We start from the raw sequence: 27,199 nt of genomic DNA on the forward strand, positions 1-27,199 counted from the left end.
TTAGCAGATATTATATTCAAAATAAAAATAAGGGGGCCACTGACTGGGGCTCTGGAATTTGGGGGCATGGAAATTTTTACTGTGAAAGATTTATTACACCCCAAACTCACCTTTACGGGGACCAGTGAGGAGGGAAGTACATTAAATATAGATGAGGCTGAGACTTGCTGTGTGTGCCAGAGAAATCTTGTGAGTCTAATTGACCTTTTGGGGAAATTATTTGTGAGCTCAAATTGCTACCTTTTCAATCAGCATTTAAACCATTCTTTAGTGCTTGCACATGTTGGTCTGCATCCATCCCAGGAAGCAGGTCAAAAGGTAGGTCAGCATATTTATCCCCACGTGACCTTGGAGGAAAATGAAATCCCCAAGGTTTAAAGGATTATCTTAAGTCAAGTAGCGACCAAATGACAAGGGTTCTGATAGGAGCTCCTAGGCAGAGCATCTCAGGTCTGGGGGCTGAGTCATACAGCCAAGCTGCTTCCTAACATCCCAAATTAAACAGAAGGTTTGAATTTCCCTACAAGTAATAATGAGAACAGTAGATTGTTGGAATGAAGTGTTTACACACCACTGTAGAGAAAAGGGCTTATGAAAGACTTAAGATTTAAGCTGTGTGTTTAAAAGGAAAAGAGAAGGCAGAGCAGAGATGGTTGTGATCATTTTTACGGCTGAGATGTCAGTGTTGACTAATACAATCTTTGTAGGGAGACGGATGGATTGGAGAACACAGAAATGGTTCAATGTGTGAAGTGTTTATGGAGGCAGTAGGCTGAGTTTGACAATGGAAAATATGGTGATAAGAAACTTTATTTTGGATAAACATAGAGTCTAAAACCCAAGTTACCCATTATCAAAACTGGAGATTGAGGGTGATTTAAAATTACTCTCATTGAAAATTAATCCCACTAACATTGTACTCTACTAGACACTTTAATTGCCCCTAGCTGTTACAAATACAGCATGTTCTCAGCATCAAAGAAGTTAGTTGCCATGTTAGGAAAAGGGCCATTTTATAATTCACCAAGTGGAGAATCTACCCAGAAGAGAGAGTGTCCTGGGATCTTGGGTTCAGTGATAAAGAGAAACCAGGGATCCTAATTTAAAAGGTAGGAAAAATGGACCAATTATGTGAAACACTTACACTCAGAATATGGGAATATATGATTACAAAGGTATTCAATTTCAAGACAGCAAATGAGAGGGAATTGGACACTCTGGTGAGAAATACACGGGATTGGAAGAGAGCTGGAACATTTCATTACAGCACACCAAAGAGTAATTCCACTAAAATGAAGACTACTGAGATCTGAAAACAAAAACAAAAACTAACCAACCAACCAACCAACCAAACAAAACCCCCAACATCTAATTTGACTTTTAAAAATCTCTGTGGTTAAACACCCAGAATCAGCAGGTCAAAGGAGTCATTCATTATGACCTTTTGCCTTCAGGCTGGGGCAGCCCAGACCATCCCGGTGGGTAATTGCCTACCCTATGCTTAAGGTTCTTGTGGAAAGGAAATTCCAAGCCCCCCGTGGTAATGCATACCAGGGCCCAATGGCTCACCCAAGGAAGGTTTCCTCTCCATAGAGCCTAAAATCCCTGTGGCCATAGCTTATTCACTTCCTCGTGTTCCTGTGGTAGGACCTGTTGAGCTCAAGATCCTTTGTTTATATGATCACAATGCTTTAAAAAGATCATTTAAGGCTCCCTCCACATTGTGTCTTAACTATGGTTTAAGAACGCAAGAAGTGTTTGCATGGGAACTAGTGACAAGCAGAGGAACTTGGATGTGTCTTGGTTTGTGCTGGCTGGCTTCCCCAGAATGCCCTTCTGACCCCAAGTCAGCTACGTCACTTCCTGCAAAGCCCAGGTTCACTCAAGTCTTGCTCCCTCCCCAAGTCCTGTCTTAGGAGTTGCTTTGTATCGGGCAGGCCTGGAGCCACATTATAAAACTACAGCTAGGTACTCAATCTCTCTTCACTTGACCCAGGCCCCCTGTCTATGGTTTGTTGTTTGTTTTGTTTTTTTTGGTGGTGGGAGTGGGAATGGCTAGTGTTCTGAGCCTTGTCCTCCACCTTCTGGGTAACAAGATTAACCTGTCTTTTCTCTCTCATGTGGCCTCCATATGTGTATGCTAGAAAGGACAAGGTGACATTTGGCTAATTTTTTGCTAATGTGCATAAGCAGGAGCTGTCTAGAGAAACTTCCTTTTGCCAGGTAATTTGTACATCCTAACAGCAGCCTTCTGGAGATTTTGTCCTCTCTTGTGCTGTGTAGTGTTAGCGGTGGGAATTTCTAACTAATTAAGAAAGGAGATGGGCAGCGTGCCAAGCTGGAGGGGTAATGTTTTTGATCTGGTCAGGTTTTGCTACATCCTACCTCTCAGAGCTGGGTCAGAATTTTTACTGACCCATGGCAGAGCTGGGACTGCTCCTTTAATTTATTATTTTTAAGTAATTTTAAAACTGAGACTGTAATGCGTGCACAATGGAAAATAAAACCCTCTCCTACCCAAACTCCTAGTCGCCTTCCCCCATAGCATCAAATATAGTTCTTCACACAGTGTACGTATATGCTTAACAGATGCTAGCTACATGAATGGATTTACTGGTATCAGATAAGTAGAAAAGATAGGGAGAAAAATTGGAAGGCAGAGACTAAAACATACTCAGCATATCCAAAGAAAGAGGCCTTATGAAATAAAAAAGGATTTTATAAGCATATGAGGGACAAAGATGGATTTTTATAAAAGGCTTACTGAAATCAAATTTACTGAGGATCTGTTATAGGTCAGGTCCTGGGCTGGTACAGAGTTGGAAGGTGAACCTTATGTACTGTCAAACTCTGATAAGCTCAGTTAGCGTGGAGAAAAGCCTTCAAAGTTGTACTCTGTTGAGCTCAAACTCATGGGGAAAAGACTCATGAATAATTACAGTATAGTATAATGAAGACTGTAGTAGAGGTATGTACTAAGTGCTTTAAGAGCCTAGAGGAGTAACTCATTATGTCTTCTGGAGTCAGGAACATCTTATCAGTGGAAGAAACATTTGTGCTTTCTTAAAGGATGCCTTTAAGTTCTCCCAGTGGAGAGAGGGAAATAGGAATTCTCAACCTAGCAAACATATAGAGGATGAGAATGTAGACGATGATGCTAGAGAGGAATCTGGGGACCAGGTTATGATGGGCCATGTGTGTTGCCTAAGGAGAATGATGTTTGTCTTGAAGTGGAACTGTTGGAGACTTTTAGGCTGACAAGGGATCCCCTCAGGGCAATTTTGATGGTGGTTTGAGAAATAGATTGATGCTGGGGTGGGGGTGGGGGTGTGGGGAGGGACTAGAGTCAGCCAGGATTAGGAGGCTCCTGCAATAGTCCAAGCCATGTGTAGTGAGACTGTAAACTAGGTCACTCTGGTGGGAATGGGACAAGCTAGAGATATTTCTAGGTTGATTTACATGGTTAACTGTGCCTTAATAGTTAACCGGAACAAGGGGTGCTGGGAATTGAGGCTGATGCTGAGTTCTTCATAAGGCTACTGTTTGGGTAGAGTACCACAAAAAGAAATATGGAGTACAGGAGAATAGAGGTTTGGAGTAAAGACTCAGTGAATTAAGCCTAAGGCATGTTGAGTTTGAGATTCCTGTGGCACAACCAGGGCAAAAATCTCAGCAGGGAAAGAGAGAGTTTCAATGACATAAGGAGAGTTAGCAATATCAAATGTCCCACAAAGGTCAAAAAAGATAAAGATTAAAAAGTAGCCATTGGGTTTGTTAATTAAGATGTCAACCATGACCTCTGGAAAGGCAGTTTCAGTAGAAGAGGAAGGAAACCAGTTACAATAGGCTGGTAACTGAAAAAGTGCTAAGAAAGTATATCTAGAATATATTCATATAGAGGGAAGGTAGTAATATAGTACAATGGAGAGGAGCTTTAATACCTAACCTCTCCCTACTTACAGCATGGGGGAATTATACCACAAAGAGCAACTTGAAACTGGTCACACAATGTCCTCTCCTTAGAGTCCACAGGCCTCGCCTTGTGGGGTTTCTGATGAAGGTAGACTTCTCCTCCTGGCTCTTGGAGGCCTTATTCTCCTCCTTACTTCCCTGGAGCTCCCATGAAGACTTGACACACCAGGTCCATGAGGAGAAGGTGGCCCAGGAGGAGGAAATTTCTTCTCTCTTTGATCTAAGGCTGCCTTTAAAACCCTTGATTTTTGTCCTTGTTTGATTGACACTGAGATTGAAGACCCCACTTCCCCTTCACCCAAAGAAGGGTTATGAAATCCTTTGGTCCCAAAAGAAAAAGACACATCAGAACAGAAGAGTCCAATGATCAAAAAAGACAGTCATACATGGTTTCTGATTTGGGGTTAGCTTAAGATGCAGGGGTAATGGGTGAGGTAAGGATAAATAGCATGGAGGGGAAGTTAAAGCAAATTATTTTCTAATGTATTTTATTGTGTGTGTGAAATAAAATTTCTAGGACTATTGCTGAGATGGCATGGGGGTCAGTGGGCCAGCTGGGAGAGTTTGGAGAATGGAAACTTGCAGCCAATTAGGAAAGAGTAAAATATTGCCTCAGAGCACCAAAGGCCCCACTGAACACATAAATCATACACTCATCCAGTCAGCATGGTTATAGGATTTTTTTTTTCTCTCTAGCAGAGTGGCAGCCTTGGGGCATGTATGGTTGGATGTATACAAAACTGTAGATTGACAAGATGGGCACAATAGGACAGTGATGTGAAGGGCCCAGGATGCTGATGGGAATGTAGTTGAATGTCTTGGTCCTGAGGCCCAGGGAAGGGAAGGAAAACATAGAAAAGAGCACTGATGGACCGAGAGAGTGGGAGGGGGTGGATGGAGGAAGCCCATGTTTTGCTAAGGCTAGCAGGTGGGGAAGTAAAGGAAAGGGACTGATAGAAGGGCAGTTTTTGGCGAGACAATGGGTTTCTGAGTTTCAGAGTTCAGAGATGAAGTAGTTCTGGGATTGGGAGGTGGGCATGGCTGGATGAAGGGAAGTAAGTTGGGAGCCATACATCACACATTGGGATGCTGAAAATGATATGGTTTCTTAGATTTCTTAAACTCATTAAAATAAAGCTATCCTTGAAAATCATTTTGACAAGACCCCCAAATAGGCAAAATGTGGAAGGCATTGGCTACATTTTGCTCATCATACAGTTAGGAGGTAGGAGAGGAAAAAAATAGACTTCTCTGTAGACTTATAAAGAACAATAGAGGGAGACCTCACTTCATGGGTGTCCTTCTCTTAAGAGAATGAACTAACACAATAGCTAATTTTATATTCCAGATTTTTGGCTTCTCTGGAAAAATAAGATGATCCTGGCAGCATTGGGCCAGGACTACCTTATGGCAACAGTAAGATTGCTTACGAGGTTATCTGAGTCCCTATCACTCCATATTGTTGTCCCACACCTGGCTGAGTGTCAGTTGCTATTTATCATTAAGTTCACACTATCTTTCTTAGAGTTAGGAGGAAAGAGAAATATTTCTTATATCCAAGGCTCTTTTAAAACTAGAAAAACAAAGATGAATCAGGAAGAGTATTTCTCTGTTCTTGATATGCAAACATGTCACTGATGAAAAACTAAAAGTTGTGATGCTATTATGAAACAAATTCTTCCAGCTTTACTCATTACATTATCCACCTGGCTCCTTATGGGCATTTGAGTTTGTGGTGATTCCTGTAATAAAATAAGAATAGAAATACATTCAAATACATGCAAGCTTACAAAAGTAGCATGAAAAGCAATGGTAATTTTTATTTTATTTTATTTTAAAGATTTTATTTATTTATTTGACAGAGAGAGTGAGAGAGCACAAGCAGGAGGGAGCAGTAGAGGGAGAGGGAGAAGCAGGCTCCCCACCAGGGAGCCCGATGTGGGGCTCGATCCCAGGACCCTGGGATCATGACCTGAGCTGAAGGCAGACGCGTAACCATCTGAGCCACCCAGGCATCCCCAGCAATGGTAATTTTAGAGCAAATAATATTGTTACTTTTGTTGATGGGATAATCTTATCAAATCCTCAGTAATTAATAGATTCCCTCAAAGTGCTACCCAGCTCAATAGCCACTGAGGACAATTTAATGAATTGTTCCTCAGTGGTTCCTCAGTGGCTGGAAAGTGTCGATGTAATTCTCTGAGTGCCCAGCTTCTTGGCAGCCATATATACTTGTAGAAGGTGGAGCTAAGGAAAATGGGTGAAGGATCTTTAGTGTCAGAGGAGAGGAAGAGTATGAAAATGAAAGTTTTGGCAGGTCTAACTTGCCTCTTTGGTGCTCAGGAAGAAAAGCAGTCGCTACATATCTCTCGTTAAGGATCATGATAAAATAAACATAATCCAAGCCTTAGGAGCATACTAGATTAAAATCAACATCTTGGATTAACTCAGGAGGCAAATGGGTAGCCAGTGTTGACCAGTACATTGATATAATCTGGTATTTCCTTAAGGCATTTTGCTCTTCTACTTTCTGCTCTACTTAAGCTCTCGTATTAAGCATATGGGGAGCAGTTGAATATGAAGGCTCAGAGGTTGAACTGCGTCTTTGGAGAAATACAGAAATAAATGAGACTGAGATTTGGGAAATGAAAATTGTTATAATACATTGAGGGGAAAAAATAATCTGAAGGCCAAGTGCTCAGTGAGTCAGAAAAATTTAGAGAGTTGTAATGTTAGAGCCTGTGAACTGGAAACTAGATATGAATTCATAACCTACAAGGGTATAAATGACGAAAAGAAGTCAGTAAACAGCGTCAGTGTTATTTTGGGAGGCTGAAGGAAGGTTGTTATGGACCAGGGAGCCTGAATAGCTTATGTTCTAGGCATCAAATTAAAGAGACAAACAAATAGAAGATAGATTGGTAAGGGTGACAACGACGATTAAAAGCTGAGATGGACTGAAATATGAAGAAAACTTAAAGCTATGTATTGCTTTGTAAAGTAATGTATTGCATAAGAGGATAATGAGAGTTTAAAGGTATTTATTGGCTTTAAACCTTACAGAAAAATTACTCATGAACATCTAACCATGTGTATATTGATATAATAAATTGGCATGAGCACCAGGGAGTTATCCAGAATGAGCATTTTATTCGGGTCTTGCCTATCTCTTATTGCCCCGCTCTGAAAATTTGTCTGAAGGAATCATTAGGATTTGCTGAGGAATGACTATGATATTTTGGCTCTTATTTCTAACTCTAGCTTCTATGAATTTTACAATGCCATGAAAACACTTCCGCAAGATTTTGGCAAAATATTTACAATTTCTTCAATAACAGTGCTCATGGAATAGGAGAAATGGAAAGCAATCACTTAGTAACTGCAGAGAGACAAGCAGGAAGGAGGAGAAAATTGCTTACTATGCTGTTTGCGATGAAAAAAATCTGAGTTTAGCTATCAAAAAGCCTGTTGGGAGCTGAGAAGCGCACATGTCGGAGGAACATGCTGCTTCCCATCACCATATAGAAGAAATGGTACCTACAGTCTGGCTGTTGGTGTGATGAAGAAGTACAGCTATAACATCAGCAGGCGTGTGACCAGCAGCTTGTGGGAGACAAGCACTTAGGGGGATAAAAAGGAACCTGGCACAAGCCTTGGGCTTCTGGCATCTCTAGTTACAGGTCTGCCAAGATGCTTTGGGAAACGTTTTAATTTAAATGCCAAGCCTATTTCAACGAAGTCTCCCTGGTTTGACCTGCTGGGAGTCCAGAGTGAGATGGATAGGTGCTCATTTTGGAGAGCATTAGGTGAATTAGATGGTGGTTTTATAAAAAACATCCTGGAGGTTTAAATCTGTACTTGTCCCCCCACTCACCGGGGGAAACTCATGGTACAAGTTGCCAAGATATAGGAGTCTCATAGCATGTTACTAGTGATTGGTAAATGCAGGAAAGGGCAGAGAGACCTTCAGGCAATTAACTCAAAATATCAAAATTAGAGAATGTGAAGAATAAAGGTCCAGGATTTTTCCTTTCTTCCCCCTCAGCATATTCGTTCACTGGCTACTCTGACGATATTTGATATAAAGTAGATTAAGAATCTGATTTGAATTATTTGAATAATATTTTCTTGCAAAACTATCATGACAGAAAAAATTTTTTTTGAACCAAAACTAGAAAGAAAAAAAAAAAAAGGATGGGATTGAATAAAATATTAAAACATTGTGGTCCATCGATGTGAAAATATTTGTTAGTGTGTAGGCCCAGATTGGCTAGAGATGAATAAAAGCTTTTCTGATGGGTTACAAAAACATGAATCCAGAAGATCAGAAGAATTAAAACGCCCCCAAGAATAACATGAAGGTATTTGAAGTTGCTTCAGAGGCGAGGGTGGGTATGTATATGTATGTAAATCCCATTTCCTCAGAGGCTACTAGGCAGTTTGCTACAACGTCATGCTAATGAAAGCAAAGTCTTTAAGTTCATCCCCCAGTGGACTATCCCTTGTGCCCTTGGGAAGTGCATTCTCGGAAAAGGAAACACAGGAGCTGGACTAGAACTGGGGTCCTGGAGAAGCGCTGGAGGCTGGAGGCTGGGGAACCTGGGATGAGGAGGTGGGAGGGGCCAGGCTGGGTGGGGCATCGGGTACCCCCCAGCGGAGTTGGAGCCCCTCTGGCTCGGGGGATGGAGATCCTGGGGAGATAACTTGTGCTGGAGAGCGGCAAGATCAGGGTTGATTTTTAGGCAGGTCACTCTACCTGAAGCATTAGGGGAGGAGAAGAAGGGGAAAGGACCAGAGAGAAGAGGGACTGGCTGCTGTGATCCTAGTAGGATCCTGCCCCAGAAGATGAGCCTGACCTAAGGCGGGGACCGGCAGCGGGCTACATGAGCCCGCGTCCCTGGCGGCGGGATCAGGAAGGACACTGGGAGGGAGGCACGACGGAGATAAATCTCTGTAGGGCGACTCGGAGGGCACAGAACAGGCTCTGCTGAGGTCCTCTACTCTTCACCTCTCGCCCCCCCACCCCCCGGCCCCGCCCGCGTTCCAGCATCCTTGCAACCAGTTGAATCAATTCACAGTTCAGGAGCCCGGGGAACGGAATTGGTTTCTGTATGTGAAATAGGTCTGGCCCACTGGGGAAGCCCAGAGGGGAACGTCCGGAGGGCCTTTTCCCGAGCTGGGTGGGAGGCGAACGAGTCCCGTGCACGGGCCGGGAGCAGCAGAAGGCGCAGAGGCCGAGCCCCCGAGCCCCAGACGCTCCCGACCCCGCGGCCTGCGCGGTCGTTGCCCCTCGGGCGCCGGGCGGGTGATTGGCAGTTGCGGCAGCTTTAGGGGAACCGGGGTAGCCAGGACCCGCGGCCGCCGCCGGTTGTCGTCCGCTCGCTGGCAGCGAGGTTCCCGCGGCCCCCTGACCCGGCCTCGGCGGGAGCAGCCACGACGGCGGCGACCTCGGGTGGGAGCCCGGGCGGCTCGCGGTGGGTCGGGGGCGGCCGGGGAGGGTCCCCGCGGCCTACAGTGGGCAGCGCCGAGCTCGGAGGAGACCGCCGCGGGCGAGGGGCGGGGGTTCTGGGCTGCCCTCTTCAGGCGCTGCCCCGGGCCGCGCCGCCACTCTCACAGCCCAGCGGCCCCTGCCCGCTGTGCGCTTCCTCTCGGGGCCGCAGGCCTCAGCGGGGATTCTGGGGGGACGCGGCGGGGCTCGGCACGCGACGGCCTCTGGGGAGGTGGGGTCCAGGGAGACGCGGCTTCACCTCCCGCCCGCCTGAGGCCGCAAGACCCTCGGGAGGCGCCTCCGCGAGGCCGCAGAGCCGCAGGCGCCCGCCGCTTCCCTTCGCCCTGAGCCCGAGGTGGGCACCCCGGCCCGGGGCTGGGCGCCGGGTTCCCGCGTGATGGGCGCTCGGATTCCCGGGGTGGGGGGGGTGCTCTGAGTCTCCCGGGAGAGCGCCCCGAGGCCCTGAGGCGGCCGCCGCGTTACCTCGGGGTGGGTGCCCGGTGGCCTGGTGGGCGCCCGGCCCGCGCGGGTTATTTTTGGCGCCCGCGGCGGCGCGTGTGCCGGGGCGTGTTTTCCTTCCCCAGGTACTGGGAGCCCGGGCCCCGCCGCCGCCGCCGCCGCCGGAGCTGACTTGTGTCTCTCTCTTCTCTCCCCTGCAGGAATCTTCCGATAATTCTGCCGCCACGACTTGAACCGTGTGCGACGCGAGCTCGAAACAAACATCACATCTAAATTAAAAAAAAAAAAAAAAAAGCGGAAGAAGCGGCCGAGGGGGCGGCGGCGGGAGGGGGAGAGGAGGAGAGGAGGAGGGGCCGCGCGCGGCGGCCCGAGGCGGCGGCGGGGACGCGGGGACGCGGGGACGCGGCTTTGTGCTGGCGGGTCGTGGGGCGCCCATGGCGGAGTGCGGCCGGGGGGGGCGCCGCCGGCGGGGCCCTGCCCACCTCCCCGGGTCCGGCCCTCGGCTCCAAGGGCGCCCTGAAAGCTGGAGCCGGGGAAGGCGGCGGCGGCGGCGGCGGCGGCGGCGGGGGAGGTCGCCTCGGCCACGGGCGGGCGCGCTATGACAGCGGCGGGGTTTCCAACGGAGACTGCAGCCTCGGCGTGTCCGGGGACGAAGCCCGAGCCAGCCCCGCCGGGGGACTCCACGGCGCTGCGATCGCCCCGACCCCCAGCCCGGCCGCCTGCCCCTTCCCCCGGGAAAGCAAACCCGGCGGCCTGCCCCGCCGGAGCAGCATCATCAAGGTAGGTGGGAGAAGGGCGCTGATCGCCCACCCCCAGCCGCCCCTGGGGTCAGTTCCCAAGAGGGGAGTGGTGGAGGAAGGAGCGGGTTGTAAGAGGAGTCCCCTGCTAACGGGAACCACTGGTGCACGGGTGCTTGGGGTGCTGGAGCAGGCATTGGGTGCAAATGGCATTTGGAAAGAATGAGAGGTGATCCCTACTGTGTAGGGGGAAGCTGTGCTCAGACATTCCCAGTTGAACTTGGGGCTGTCATCTTTCCCAGGACTGGCCTGGAATTATGGCCTGTACCTGGTTGGGCAGGACATGCTCTTCTGGGGTAGGCTTGGCTGGTAACAGACTCCCTGTAAGGTGTCTATTGTATGTTAAAGACACTGGTTTTGTGAAAACATGTGGTGAACAGAGCTTATTTAATAGGTTTCTTCTGATCTGTATCTAGTTGCCTCTAGCAAATGGTTATACTTAGAGGGTGCAAAATCTCTGGTCACTCAGTCACACGGGGGAATGGAGTATGTTTCTGAACATAAATGAAGATTTCCGCTTTCTTAGGCTCAAAAGCACTGAGACATTACAGTTCTGCACAATTTAATCTTTTCCTTGCTGCAGTAGGCAGGCCCCCAGTTCTGTGGAAGTTCTTTTGAGCAGTTTGCTTGGTTTTGCTATCTTTTGCATAGTGTTACTTTAAACTCAAGAAGTAATATTAGGAACTCCTCTGAGTTTGTGGTGGTTTCATTCTAATACTACGTTTTGGTCTGCAATGTAAAAATATTTCTTGTGACATGGAGTGAAAACAAAAATAGTTGATGAGCTAAGAAGAGCAGAGCCTTAGGCAAGAGTAGCTCATTCTGCTTAAGTTCAGAACAAATATGAAAACATTGCTTTCTGAAAATCAAGGGTTTACCAGGACAGTGAGCAGCAAAGCACATTAACAGGGCTGCACCCACCCTTCCTGTGGCTGATAACCCGTGGGAGAAAGGGCAAAACAGGCCACAGTAAAGAGAATTGACACTGGTGGTATTTGAAGTTTAATCGGACCTTCAGAAATCTTCTAAGTACTCTGTAGTGTCTCATGGTGTTACCAGCTTCTGCAGTAATCTAGTGAAATATACCACCTTCCTACTCTCTGTAACAGGCAGTTGTGAAACTGCTTTTCGCTTTGTCATCTGTTTGTACAGTTTATGTCTGGGCAAGGGCACAAGTGAAGGGCTTAAAGATCAAGTGTATTAACTACCTTCAGTAGGCGTTGAGAGTTTAAGGAAAGTAACCTATTTTTGCTGCATACCTGGCTTTTAAAGGGTGACTTATATTTTCTTGTACTCTGTAGCTTATGTTTCCGTGGAAGTTGCTTTCAGCTATGCATGATAATCAATCCTGTTAACAGAGTTATGTGTCATGTCTGTTTTTATTGACTACCAGATACTTGTAGTGATACCACATTGTGGTGTTAATGAATTTGAGGTGAAAATTCCAGAGAAGATACCAGCCTACCTAATTTTAATTTTATTCCCCAGTTTTTATGGAGGGCCTGTTTTTGCACTTTTTTTTTAAATCGAGGTTTATAGGTGTCCATAGTGGGATCCACAGTGTAACTTATTTAATTAAAACAGCTGTTTTAATTTTATATTCAGAATGGGAAGAAGGATGATTTGCCAATATTTCTGATATGTGGAATTGAGACCTTGTTGGTAGATTTCTTCATTGAAGATTCTAGAAGCACATGGGGAAATCAATTATTCAGCAATCACTGGTTTTTGAATTTTGAAACTTTGAAAGATATCTTTGTCATTTTTCTTTTTTCTAATGAAGGCAGGTGGTTTCTTGTTCAGAGTTGTATCCCTGGATACACATTGCCAGGAACATAGTAGGGGCTCAATAGATTGCTCCTGAATGAATGGAGGCATGAGAAAGTACATGTTTTCTCTAAGTTCTGTTAATTTCTAAAATTGGTGGTTTGGTATTTATTAGTCTCATATCTTGTTCATTTTCTTATACCTCCTAAGATGACTTGATTTACTTCTTTTTCTTTCCTTTGTGTTGATGTGTATTTTCTTAAACACCCTTTGAAACCATGGAAATATAGTTGAAAGTTGATCAAGCCTGGGTTATAGAAAGGGGTATGCTATACTTAGGTAATTAACTTGGTATATTTCCCCTTGAATTGGTGCCTTGAAGGATCAGGATTTTAGAAACTTAGTGTGGTATTTTCTACAGACATAACAGTATGAAGACAATATTCTGATAGAATAAAGAGGTCTTTAATGTCAAATTTCATAAAGCAATGAATAGTGCACATTTTTGTCACATGAATGGCAGAAATTATTTCACTTTTGTTAAAAAATAGTAAAAAAAAAAGTTAACAGAAGCTCATGTGAAAAAGCACTAGTGACATCTTTCCCTGGTTTCCTTATGTTCTTTTCCAATATAAGGGATGAATTCAGTCAGGTGATGGAAAGATAGAGGCGGGAGTAGATGGATAAGCAAGGTGGTAATTGGGGGCTTGAGGGCATGGCAGGGAGTTGTTAGCCAGTATTGATGGGGTTGCTTTAGTTGAAATGTCAGGCTTGTGAGCTATGCCTGTTTCCTAGCTTCCATTTTCATTACCATCTTGACATTCCTCTTATGTGGGGATCCCCAAGTCAGAGGGAGAAATAACAGCCCGTATGTGATGAGCAGTGGGCACAGAAAGGGGATTATTGCTGAGATGCAGGACATATGCAGAAATACACTGTAGGCTGACCAGAATTATATTTCTCATTTGAAATGACTTCTTTGGAACTCCATCTGTTTTGTAAATATGGTGTTGAGTAAGAAATTGTTGTAAAACTACATTTTCTGCCAAAATAGATGCACAGATCTGTACTAAAAGAGTTCTTGGTTATGGTAACAGTGTTGATGAAAAATTCAGAGTGAGCAGCCCTATAGACTCTTTTATAAATACATTGAGAAGATAAATAAATCATGGAATTCATCACCAGCCTTCTCTACTTTTCCTTGCTTATTGGAAATCATGTTACCCCTTTTAGATTATTCACAAAGGCCCATTACCTTTGAGGGAAGGAGCCATTATATTTGTCATCTTAAGTAATCTAGTAAATGAAAACATCACTTTCATTTTCTCTTTCCATACTTCATTTCATCACACCATTCGGTACAATCCACGCTTTCTTTTGAAACAGTTAATTTGCTTAATTGTTTAGGCGACATCCATTTTTTACAAGTAGCTCAAGCCTTTAATTTAAAGACTTGGTCTGAAAATATGAAGTAGCATTATAGGCCTTAGATTTCCTTTTAATTTTAGAAATGAATGAAGTTAAAATGCCCATTAGTTTACATGGTTTATTTTAATTAAAACTATTTTAATTAAAACCACACTCAATATTGTGGTCGGTACTTTTAAAAAGGTGATATAATTTGCATAAAGTAAAATTTGCTCTTGTTGGTGTCCAGTTCTATGAGATTCGACAAACATACACACTCGTGTAGCCATCACCATAATCAAAATATAGAACAGTCTTATCACCCTCAAAAAATTCTCCCAGTCCCTCTGTAGTCTTCCCCTCTTCTCATGCCGAGACTGTGGCAACCATTGATCCTTGGTACTTTTTTAATAAGTAAGAACTATAGCCACTGCATTATTTTGGTAGTGAAAAGTAATTATAATAGGCGCTATTTATTAAACACTGTGCAAAACACATGAAAAGTGCTTAATATAATTCTGTGACTTGGTCCTGCCACAGCCAGGGAGGCTGAAGAAAACAAGAGTTCAGAGAGGTGAACCATTTGCCTAAGGGGCCAGAGCTGGTTTTTGTACCCCATTTTGGTATGGCGGCACTCCACTGTCCCCCAGATTACTCTTGCAGTTTTAAATTTTCTGTCTTATTAATATAGCATTGGTGGTTTGGAACACTGGATTTAATTTTCCCCTTTAAACTTTAAAAATTTAGGGGCGCCTTGGGTGGCTCAGTCGTTAAGCGTCTGCCTTCAGCTCGGGTCATGATCCCAGGATCCTGGGATCGAGCCCCGCATCGGGCTCCCTGCTCGGCGGGAAGCCTGCTTCTCCCTCTCCCACTCCCCCTGCTTGTGTTCCCTCTCTCACTGTCTCTCTCTCTGTCAAAAAAAAAAAAAAAAAAAACTTAAAAATTAAAATTTTTCCCTTTACTGGCGGGAACCAAAAGACTCTATTCCTGCTGGCAGAAGAAGTCGAGAGCTAACATAGCCAGGCAGCTGCAGGTACCTGTTGTGGCTGCTTGACCAGAGCCTCCAGCTTTAGTGGGACAATGAATCTTGCCCAGGGTAGCAGCCCTTATTTTTCTTAATACCATTGTTGTTACTATCACAGTATCACGGTGTGTAGGGGAAGCACTTTTACTACCTTTATATCAACATATATCCCTATGTCTCCGTGCTGAGCACCCCACGGTGGGAAGAAGCAGACGTTCACATCTATTACATATTTAAACACGATTAAATTATATTTAAACAAAATAGTAAAAATGTACACATGGATATTATATTGGCCTATGTTTTAAATAAACTAGACTCCTTGCAGGCAAAAGCTGGGCTGTATTTATCAGTTCTGCATGGATAACAGGCACTCAATAACCATTTCTTGAATTGGATCTTAAAATAATATCTGCATTTGGCTTTGGATTTTTTTTTCAAATGGGGGAAGGGAAGGAGGCGACAACCGCATGCCCATCAAACTTGTGGGCATATCACAAATACTGAACAAACAGTAACTGTATCACAAAGTGAGTTTGTCTGGATAGATAGGCAGCCTGGATATTTTAGGTCAGAAGACTCTAATACCCAATCAGCAACTCTCCACTTCACTTTGTCCTAATGCATTTTAGGCCACAGAAGGTAACTATTGAAAGGCCAGGGCGTGGTTGCTTGTCTCAGCCTACTCAAAGAGCTTTTGTCACAATTCAGAGTTCAGTTTTCAGGAGTAATCAGAGGGTATTAATTTTCATACTCTAAAAATTACTTGCCCCCTTTCTTGTTTTCCTGCCTCTCCTCAAAACAGTTGTTTGATCTCTCTTGTTTTTTCTCACCAAATCCAAATAGACAACCGACAGGAAATTGTTTATTTTTTCTAATTGCTGATCTTGGTCACTCAAGTTATTTTCTTAGAATGCTCTCTCCCAGAATCTGTTCAGTTCCTTTTATAGTTCTGTGTGCTCTGCAAGGGGTGCTAAACTAGACTGTTCTTCTTTTTTCCTTTTTTAAATACTTTAGTTACCCATCCCTCATTATTCAACAAAATAGGGCAATGTTATTTACAGCCTAAAATGCAGACATAAATGAAGTATGAACATTCCTATTTTCTCTCCAGACTTTATTTTATACATACATGTTCAAGAATAGAGGCTTTAGTGGGGCCTGGGTGGGTCAGTCGGCTAAGTGTCTAACTCTTGATCTCAGCTCAGGTCGTGATCTCAGGGTTGTGAGCCTGCAGATTGGGCTCCACGCCCAGCTACTTAAAAAAAAAAAAAAAGAATGGATGCTCTGCTCTCTATTTCTTATTAATACTAAGTTTTGGCTGTCATTAATCATCTACCAGACCTCTAGATTAGTTTAGCTACCTTTTTATTTTATATTAGTGGTATTCTGTAGTGCAAGGGATATTCAAATATTTTTACCAGTTTACCAGACACTGTGTGTTTGCAAGCTGCCCGAATGGCTTTTTTCTACTGGTAATAGTGGTAGATCAAGACGGTTGTGCTTGGCATAAGAGTATTAGTAATGAGGGCGCCTGGGTGGCTCAGATGGTTAAGCAACTGCCTTCGGCTCAGGTCATGATCCTGGAGTCCCAGGATCGAGTCCCGCATCGGGCTCCCTGCTCAGCGAGGAGCCTGCTTCTCCCTCTGACCCTCCCCCCTCTCATGTACTCTCTCTCATTCTCGCTCTCTCAAATAAATAAATAAATCTTAAAAAAAAAAAAAAAAAGTTAAAAAAAAAAAGTATTAGTAATGACTCAAACAAGTCAGAACCACCAGGGAAATTTCAGTAGTACCTATTTCTCTTATGTCAGAATAATTGCATAGCTTTAGAGTGCTCAAAGTATATAATTAATCACACTGAGCTTTCATGACAATTATGTGAATGGTCCAGGCTGCTGGCAGGACATTTGGCACCCTCCTAGTTCCAAGTAGTAGAGGAGGGCAGGTGGCTAGGCACTGCTGGCCACCAGTGCTGGGTCACCTGGCAGGGGTAATTAGGTAAAACATGTTCTAGCTAATACTTTCAGCTGGGCTGTACTCCCACAGCTTGGGCTGCACTCAGGCCACATGTTGCATGTCTGGATTATTCAGGAGGCAGAATAGTGGTAAGGAAAATAGAGGGTGTGGAGTTAGGTGCTTGGATCAGACTCTGGCTTCCCGTCTTCCTTTCTGTGTGGCCTTGGGGAAGATATTTAAGTCTGAGTGTCTAGTTACATACTCTCTAAAATGGAAAGGATAAACCCCCTCCCCCATAGCGTTTGTGGTAAAGATTAAATGAGATGATGTGTGTATGAAATATTCAGAGCACATGTGTGTGTGGTGCCTGAGAAGCACTCAATAAGCATTACCTAGTATGTTTGTTTTTCTGATTTTTAGTTTCTCTTACTTAGAGTTTATCCTGAGATGAGCAAACTCACTTAGCTCCATTTGAATTGGAGATCTGCCATGCCCATTTTGGAAGTTTTGTCTTTTGAAATATGCAGAATGTACCCAGAGAGATTTGTCAGACATATTATAAAGATGCTTTCAAAAATGATTTGTTTTGGTGCCTTTCTAAATCTGATGCCTCAGTACAACAGTGCGCATGCGTCAGTTGCCCCAGCTAAGTGATCAGAGGGTATTGAACATGAGTTTCATTGAGCCAAGCACCCGTATGTCTTAATTTGCCCAGGACAGTCCAGATTTACACCTTTTGTCCTGACAAAATTATTAATAGTGTCTCCTTTCACTTTCAAAGGCATCCTGGTTTGGATGATAAATAATATGGTCACCCAGTAGATCTGCTATTACGGAGCCCCATGCAACTGCTCTCCATGCCCAACTTAGCCTTTAGATTTACCTCTTTTATCTCAGCCTGGGTGCTTCCTTCCTCTGTGTTACCTTCAAGGGCTTCCTCAGGTAATCACTTCTTAGAATGAATTGTTCCTTTCTCTGCCTTCCAACCAACACTCTATCTTTATACAGCCCCGTTTCCTTCTGCCTCTTAGGTAACTTCATCTTACCTTGAGTTTATGAAGGCACCTAGTTTAATGTCTTGTGGAAAGCATGTTTTTAGGTATATACTTGTTGAATAAATGTCTGAATGGATGAATAAATAGACATGGATGTTGTACCTTAGGGGTTCAAACAAGATATTATTTAGACTTCAACTGTTTTTTTTTAAATTGAGGTAAAATTGGTATAAACATTATATTAGTGTCAGGTGTACATCATAATTTGATGTTTATATGCACTACAAAGTGATCATCACAATAAGTCTAGTTGCCATCACCATATCATAGGTTGCCTACACCCATTGAGTCCACCCCCCAAGACTGTTCCCTTTTGATAACCACCAATCTGTTCTCCGTATCTGTAAGCTTTGTTTTATGTTTTGTTCCTTTGCCTTTTGAATTCCACATATAAGTGAAATCATGTGATAGGTATTTGCCTTTCTCTGTCTGACTTACTTCACTTAGCATAATAACTAAGCATAACTCAAGGTCCATCCAAGTTGTCACAAATGGCCAGATTTCATTCTTTTTTATGGCTGCATAGTGTTCCATTGTATAAACCATGTCTTCTTTATCCATTCATCCATCAGTGGACATTTAGGTTGTTTCCATATCTTAGCTATTATAAATAATGCTGCAATGAACATAGGGGTACATATATATTTCAAGTTAGTATTTTTGTTTCCTTTGAATAAATGCCCAGTAGTAGAATTGCTGGATCATATGGTAGTTGTGCTTTTAATTTTTTGAGGAACCTCCATATTGTTTTCCACAGTGGCTGCACCAATTTATATTCCCACCAATGGTGTACAAGGGTTCCCTTTTCTCCACAACCTTTACAACACCTGTTATTTCTTGTCTTTTTGATAACAGCCATTCTAACAGGTATGAAGTGATATCTCATTGTTGTTTCGATTTGCATTTCCCTGATAATTAATGATATTGACCATCTTTTCATGTGTCTGTTGCTACCAATATGTCTTCTTCGGAAAAATGTCTATATCCTTGGTCCATTTTTCATTTGGATTTTTTTTTTTTTTTACTATTGATTATATGAGGTTTTTTTAAAAATGTATTTTGGCTATTAATCCCTTATCAGATCTATCATTTGGAAATAATTTCTACTATTTAATACAGGTCTTTTCATTTTGTTGATAGTGTCCTTTGTTGTGTACAAGTGTTTGAGTTTGATATAGTCCCACTTATTTATTTTTGTTTTTGTTGCCTTTGCTTTTAGAGTCAGATAAAAGCAATTTAATGCCAAGACCAATGTCAAGAGCTTATTGCCTATGTTTTCTTCTAGGAGTTTTATGGTTTCAGATCTTACATTCAAGTCTTCAGTCCATTTGCGGTTAATTTTTATGTATGTTGTAAGATAGTGGCCTAGTTTCATTCTTTGGCATGCGACTGTCCAGTTTTCCCAGCACCATTTATTGAAAAGACTGTCCTTTCCCCATTGTTTGTTCTTCACTCCTTTTTTATGTGTTAATTGACCATGATTTGTGGCTTTACTTTGAGGCTCTCTATTCTGATCCTTTGAGCTGTGTGTCTGTTTTGTGCCAATACCATACTGTTTTGATTATTATAGCTTTGTAGTATAGTTTAAAATTAGAGAGTATGATACCTCTGTCTTTGTTCTTTCTCAGATTTGCCTTAGCCATTTGGGGTCTTTTATGGTTCCATACAAATTTTAGAATTATATGTTCTAGTTCTGTGAAAAATGCCATTGGAATTTTGATAGGGATAACATTGAAGCTATAGAATGTTTTGGGTAGTATGGACACTTTAATAATATTAATTCTTCTAATCCATGTGCATGGAGTATTTTTCCATTTATTTGTGTCTTTTTCATCTCTTTCTTCAGGGCCTTATAGTTTTCAGTGTACAGAATTTTCACCTCCTTGGTTAAATTTATTTTTAGGTATTCTTTTTTTTTTTTTTTTTTTTTAAGATTTTATTTATTTGCGAGAGAGAGAATGAGAGACAGAGAGCATGAGAGGGAGGAGGGTCAGAGGGAGAAGCAGACTCCCCGCTGAGCAGGGAGCCCGATGCAGGACTCGATCCCGGGACTCCAGGATCATGACCTCAGCCGAAGGCAGTCGCCCAACCAACTGAGCCACCCAGGCGCCCTATTTTTAGGTATTCTTTTTGATGCAATTATAAATGGGATCTAAAAAAAAATCTCTTTCTGAAAGTTCATTATTAGTGTATAGAAATACAACAGATTTCTGTATATTGATTTTGTATCCTGCAACTTTACTGAATTCATTTATTCTAATAGTTTTTCACTGGAGTCTTTAGGGTCATGTTATCTGCAAATAGTGACAGTTTGACTTCTTCCTTTTTAATTTGGATGCTCTTTATTTCTTTTTCTTGTGTAATTGCTCTGGCTAGCATTTTTAATACTGTGTTGAATAAAAGTGGCAAGAGTGGGCATCCTGTCTTGTTTCTGATCTTAGTAGAAAAACTTCCAGCTTTTCACTGTTGAGTATAAGGAGGTTAGCTGTGGGTTTGTCATATATGGCCTTCATTATGTTGAGGTACATTCCATCTATACTGACATTGTTGAGAGTTTTTTTCATAAATAGATATTGAATTTTGTCAAATGTTTTTGCTGCATCTATTAAGATCATATAATTTTTCTCCTTCATTTTTTAAATGTGGAGTATCATGTTGATTGATTTGTGGATACTGAATCATCCTTGCATCCCTGGAATAAATCCCACTTGATTATGGTGTATGATTCTTTTAAGGTATTCTTGAATTTGGTTTGCTAATATTTTGTTGAGCAGTTTTGCATCTGTGTTCATCAGGGATATTGGTCTGTGGTTTTCTTAAGGTGTTCTTGTTAGGTTTTGGTATCAGAGTAATGCTGGCCTCATAAAATGAGTTCGGAAACATTCCCACCTCTTCAGTTTTTTTGGAAGAGTTGAGAAGGATAGGTATTAAATCTTTATTGAATATTTAGTAGAATTCATCAGTGAAGCCATCTGGTCCTGGACTTTTGTTTGTTGGGAGGTTTTTGAGTATTGATTCAATCTCCTTACTGGTCATTAGTCTATTCAGATTTTCTATTTCTTCATGATTCAGTCTTGAAAGATTGAATGTTTCTAGGAATTTATCCATTTCTTTTAGGTTGTCAACAGTTCGACAATTTTTTGGTGTATAATTATTCATGGTAGTCTCTTATGATGCTTTGTATTTCTGTGGTATTCATTGTAACTTCTTTTGTTTCTGATTTATTTGTGTCTTCTCTTTTTTTCTCTGTGAGGCTAGCTAAAGGTTTGTCAATTTTGTTTACCTTTTTAAAGAACCACCTCTTAGTTTCATTGGTCATTTCTAATTTTTTGTTTCTATTTCTTTCATTTCTGCTCTGATCTTCATTATTTCCTTCTTTCTACTAACTTTGGGCTTTGTTTTCTTCTTTTTCTAGTTCCATTACATGTACAGTTGGATTATTTATTTGAGATTTTATTTCTTGAGGTAGGCCTGTATTTCCCCTTTGATTTCTTCATTGACCCATTGGTTGTTCAATAAAATGTTGTTTAATCTGCACATATTCGTGGTTTTTCCTCTTTTTTTCTTGTAATTGATTTCTAGTTTCATACCATTGTGGTCAGAGAAGAGGCTTGATATGATTTCAGTCTTCTTAAATTTATTGTGATGTTTTGTGGCCTAACACGTGATCTATCCTGGAAAATGTTCCATATATATTTGAGAAGAATGTGTATCCTGATGCTTTTGGATGGAATGTTTTGTATATGTCAATTAATATATCTCTATATCCATCTGGTCTATCCTTGTCAAATATATCTATTATCCATCTGGTCTAAAGTGTTGTTTAAGGCCAGTGTCTTCTTACTGATTTTTCTGTCTGGATGATCTATCCATTGATATAAGTGGGTATTAAAGTCCCCTACTATTATTGTATTGCTGTCAATTTCTCCCTTTAGGTCTGTTGATATTTGCTTTATATATTTAGGTGCTCCTATTTTGCGTGCATCAATATTTACAAATGTCATATCCTTTTGTTGGATTGATACCTTTATCATTATGCAATGCCCTTTATTTTGTCTTTTATGAGACTCTTTGTTTTAAAGTCTATTTTGACTGATAGAAGTATAGCTGCACAAGCTTTCTGTTTCCATTTGTATGGAATATCTTTTTACATCTCTTTACTTTTAGTGTGTGTGTTCTTAGATCTGAAGTGAGTCTCTCGTAGGGAACATATGGCTGAATCTTCTCTTTTTAAAAAAATCCATTCAGTCACTCGTCTTTTGATGGGAGAATTTAGTCCAGTTACATTTGAAGTAATTATTGATATGTATTTAATTATTGCCATTTTGTTCATTGTTTTCTGGCTGTTTTTGTTCATCCTTTCTGTTTCTTTCTTCTTCGTTTTCTCTCTTCCTTTGTGATTTGATGCCTTTCCTTAGTGTTGTTTTTTCACTGTGATTGCTTTTTCATTATCTTTTACGTATCTGCAATAGGCTTTGCTTTGTGATTACCATGGGGTTCCCTTATAACAGCCTATAAAGCAATCTATTTTAATTTGATTGCAACTTAAATTTTAACACATTCTAAACTCTACATTTTTTATTCCTACTTCCCATCTTTTATGTTTTTGATACCATATTTTACATTTTTTATTTTGTGTATCCTTTTTTTTTTTTTTAGATTTTATTTATTTATTTGAGAGAGAGAGAGCACAAGTAGGCAGAGGGAGAGGGAGAAGCAGGCTCTCCGCTGAGCAGGCCGGACATGGGGCTCGATTCCAGGACCCCAGGATTATGACCTGAGCCGAAGGCAGCCGCTTAACCGACTGAGCCACCCAGGCGCCCTTGTGTGTCCTTTAATTATAGTTAATTTTTCTACTTTTGTCTTTTAACCTTCATACTAGTTTTTTTTTTTTAAGATTTTATTTATTTATTTATTTTTTAAAGATTTTATTAATTTATTTGAGAGAGAGAGAGAGTGAGCACGAGAGGGGGGAGCAGGAGAGGGAGAAGCAGACTCCCCGCTGAGCAGGGAGCCCAATGCAGGACTCGATCCCGGGACTCCAGGATCATGACCTGAGCTGAAGGCAGTCGCCCAACCAACTGAGCCACCCAGGCGCCCAAGATTTTATTTATTTATTTGACAGAGAGAGAGACAGCGAGAGAGGGAACACAAACAGGGGGAGTGGGAGAGGGAGAAGCAGACTTCTCACTGAGCAGGAAGCCCGACATGGGACTCGATCCCAGGACCCTGGGATCATGACCTGAACCGAAGGCAGACGCTTAACGACTGAGCCACCCAGGCGCCCTTCATACTAGTTTTATAAAGTGGCTGATCCACTGCTTTTACTGTATATTTATCTTTACCTGTGAGATTTTTACTTTTTATGTTTCTTGTTATTAGTTGTTAGCTTTTCTTTTCATGTTAAAGAAGTCCCTTTAACATTTCTTGTAAGGCCAGTTTAGTGGTGATGAACTCCTTTAGTTTTTGCTTGTCTGGGAAACTCTTTATCATCCCTTCAATTCTGAATAAGAGTATTCTTGGTTGGAAGTTTTTTCCTTTTAGCATTTTGAATATATCATGTCACTCCCTCCTGGCCTGAAAAGTTTCTGTTGAAAAATCAGCGGATAGTCTTATGGAGATTACATTGTATTTAAAAGTTGTTTTTCTCTTGCTGCTTTTAAGCTTCTCTCTTTATCTTTCACTTTTGACGTTTTAATTATGTTTCTTGGTGTGGATGTCTTTGGGTCCATCTTCTTTGGAATTCTCTATACTCCTGAACCTGGATGTCTGTTTCCTTCCCCCAGGTTAGGGAAGTTTTCAACCTTGATTTTTTCGAGTAAGTTTTCTGCTCCTTTCTCTCTCTCTTCTTCTGTGACCCCTATAATATGAATGTTACTCTGCTTGATGTTGTTCCATGGCGCCTTTAAGCTGTCTTCACTCTTTATTTATTTATTTATTTTTAAGATTTTATTTATTTATTTAGAGAGAGAGCACAAGTAGGGGGGAGGGATAGTGAGAGAGGGAGAGAGAGAGAATCTCAAGTAGACTTCCCGCTGATCACCGAGCCCCGTGCAGGGCTTGATCTCATGACCCTGAGATCATGACCTGAGCTGAAATCAAGAGTCCGATGCTTAAACCAACTGAGCCACCCAGGTGCCCCTGTCTTCACTTTTTAGAATTCTTTTTTTCTTTTTTGCAGCTTTGTTTTGGTGAGTTCCATGGCCCTGTTTTCCAGGTTGCTGATCCGCTTCATCTAGTCGGCTGTTAAACCCCTCTAGAATATTTTTCAGTTCCATTATTGCATTCTTCAGCTCTGTGACTTCTGTTTGGTACTTCCATATATTTTCTATTTCTTTGTGGCAGTTCTCACTGTGTTCATTTATTCTTCTCCTGAGTTTGGTGAGCATCTTTATGACCATACTTTGAACTCTTTAACAGGCTGTGGGAGAGTGCTGAAGGTGCATCCTGTCTGTGGCGTTAGTGATGTTGGGGAAGAGCACTGGGGGCAGGGCATGCCCACAGCTTTAGAGATAGAGGAGAAGAACACTGGGATGGGGCATATGGGCAGCTTTAGCAAGGTTGTATCCATGCACACCCACCTGAGCTAGCAAGGTGGAGGGAGAGTGCAAAAATGATACTCACTGGTGCCCTTGTCCCCAAAGAACCCACCTGGTCCCTGCCCCTCTGGGAGATGTGTTATGAATAGCAAATGAATCTCCATATATTATCCAGTCACCTTTCAAACTGCTGCCTTTGTGCCCATCCTAGGATGAGCAAGTCCGCATATACACCTCTCAAAAGGAGTATCTCAGATTTCCGTAGACCTCTAGGTCCCCTGGACATAAGCCTTGTTTATTTTCAAAGCCAGACATTTTGAGGGCCTCATCTCTCCAGTGCAGGTCCCAAGGTTTGGTGTGCCTCATGTGGGGAACAATACTCTCACTCCTCAGGGAGAAGCTCTGGACCTGTGAGATCCCTCCCTATCGTGGGTTGTTGTGTTGGGGTGGAGTTTTTGGCAAGACCCTGCCTCTCTGCATCTTTTACCCATCTTGATGTGGCCCTTTTATCCCTTGTTGTGGAGAGGGTTGTTCAACTAGTTTTCAGTTCTTTTCAAGCAGGACTTATTCCATATGTAGCTGTAGATTTGGTGTGGCTGTGGGAGGAGGTGAGTTCAGAATCTTCCTATGCTGCCATTTTGGACCTCCTCCAACTCCAGTTAGTTTTGATTGGAATGTAAAACTCAGTGGGCTGTGTACTTCAAAGAAGAAATTTATTTCACATACATAATTTCAGAACAATCAAATGGAAGGAAACACCTTCATTGAATTTAGATCCAGGAATTTGGTTGGTTCAAGAATTCTTCTGCAAGATGTTAATATAAATGATCTGTCCCTTTTGTGCCCCTGAAATAAGAGCAGACCTTTGGAAAAAAAATTTTTTTTGATTTATGTTCTGCTATCAAAGTTGAAAAAGCATGGCAAAAAATCTTACTGTTTGTTAAAGTATTTAATCTCTTTTTTGGTATTTGATTTCTTTAAGTGATAAGTGTAGTTTCTGCTTAGTTTTAGTTTATTTTTAAGAAACTTAAGTCCTTTTTATTGACATTATTATTGGATTGTCAAAAGATATTGGGAATGCTACAGAATTAATAAAAAAGAAAATATATAAAGAATATAGAGTATTAATAGGCACAACTGGAGAAGTAGGATCTTTAATCCCTCAGCATATTTTTTCATACAATGTTAGAAATTCCACCTTTTGTTGCAACTCAAAGATTGGTGTAGAAGAGATACTAAGAAATGCTTTGTATGCATCATCTCATGCAAGTCTCCCCACAGCCTGCAGGGAGACCTTATCATCCCCTTTTAGCAGACAAGGAAACTCATTCCTCAAGATTTGGGAATTTCCAGGCAAGGTCACAGAACTTGTAAGAGGCAAAACCCACATGAGACCAGGTTTGATTGACTTGAAAGCCCACACTTTGAACTGCTCATCACCCACTTTCTATTTCATCTTCTGAAATGTATCTGACTTTATCCTTTTTTCTGCTGCTTACCTAAGGCATTCTGACTCCTTGATCATAGCAGTTTCTACCAGTCCTAAAATAGATGACTGAATTTTAGGAAATTTTGGCCTTCTGTGGCTGGATCTTGGGATGAAGCCAACATGTACCTAATCAACAAAAAGCCATAGCAATAGTCCTCTCCACCATGCCATAGGTTTCTGTCTGATCCGCAAAACTAGGATTTTGTCCTTTTCCTCTCTGCTTTCCTTTGATGGATTTGAAAACTTCCTAGGAGGGAGGTCATTTTCCATTTTTGTCTCTTTTTTTAACAAAATGTTGATTTACAGTTACTCACTTTTTAGGATACCAAAAGATAAAGCAGATAGTGATTAGTAACAATTTGTTTTTAGATGAGCTTCTTCTGATAGTATCTATCCCTGTTATTGTTTTGGAATTGTCAAATAGTTATGAAATTATAGAATGTTTTTAATACTTACAACACATTACTAGGTAATTGGTATTCAGGTATTTTCATGGAATATGCTAAATATGCTGATTTGCAGATATTAGTATCCCAGAAACCAAGCAGCTGGATTTAAAAGTAATTAATAATGTAGATTCATGGGATTTTTAGAACGGAAAGAGATCATGTACAATTCTTTTGTAGTTAGAGATACACAAGGCTGTACTGATTAGTACATTTAGCTCCTGGCTATGGTTGAGTTCATTTATTTGCATATTAGCATAACCGAATTGGAAAAAATTTCTTATGTAATACTGCAGTATGTGAGTATTAATAGAACAAGATGTGGCCTTCCAAACAGCTATTTTTGAGAATTTGTTTTTTGCTATAGATAGCTGCCTGTGTACAGATGCTATACTTGTGCATGCGTATACTCTGAAGACTCTGTTTATAAATGGTAACGATTAGGAGCAAATCAAATAATGTAGTGGTAGGTTGACACGAGTCCTGTCTTGTAAGAGACTAATGGGTAGCAGGTGTCTGCTCTCTAAATTGAAAATGCCCAGGAAGGGGTAGGCTGTTTTTTTATGAGCATTGTTGATGAAGCCTCTCTTGCTCTTGACCAATTAGTGTGGCCACAGAGGGATAAGTGACCTCATTTGCAGCTACCATTAGAATCACAAGCCATATGACTCTCTCCATATGGTTTCCTGCTACCTTTTATTTTTCATCTTCCTTCTGAGCTCTGATATCCTGTGGGCATACTAGATGTAATTTTTCAAATAGTTAATATGGTTTAATGTTTATTATTGAAGGAAATAC

General features: G+C 41.7%; 1 protein-coding gene across 1 annotated transcript in view; it reads left to right on the top strand.

Annotated features, from left to right (window-relative positions):
• Nucleotides 1–10,353: 10,353 nt before the first annotated feature.
• PLCL2 (phospholipase C like 2) overlaps nt 10,354–27,199 on the top strand; it is a 185,447-nt gene continuing 168,601 nt past the window's right edge. The window contains 2 exon segments of the mRNA XM_021678796.2: nt 10,354–10,371; nt 10,373–10,699. Coding sequence (XP_021534471.1) covers nt 10,354–10,371; nt 10,373–10,699 — 345 coding nt within the window.

Source organism: Neomonachus schauinslandi, chromosome 1 (genome assembly GCF_002201575.2).
Source record: "Neomonachus schauinslandi chromosome 1, ASM220157v2, whole genome shotgun sequence".
NCBI classification, from domain to species: Eukaryota; Metazoa; Chordata; class Mammalia; order Carnivora; family Phocidae; genus Neomonachus; species Neomonachus schauinslandi.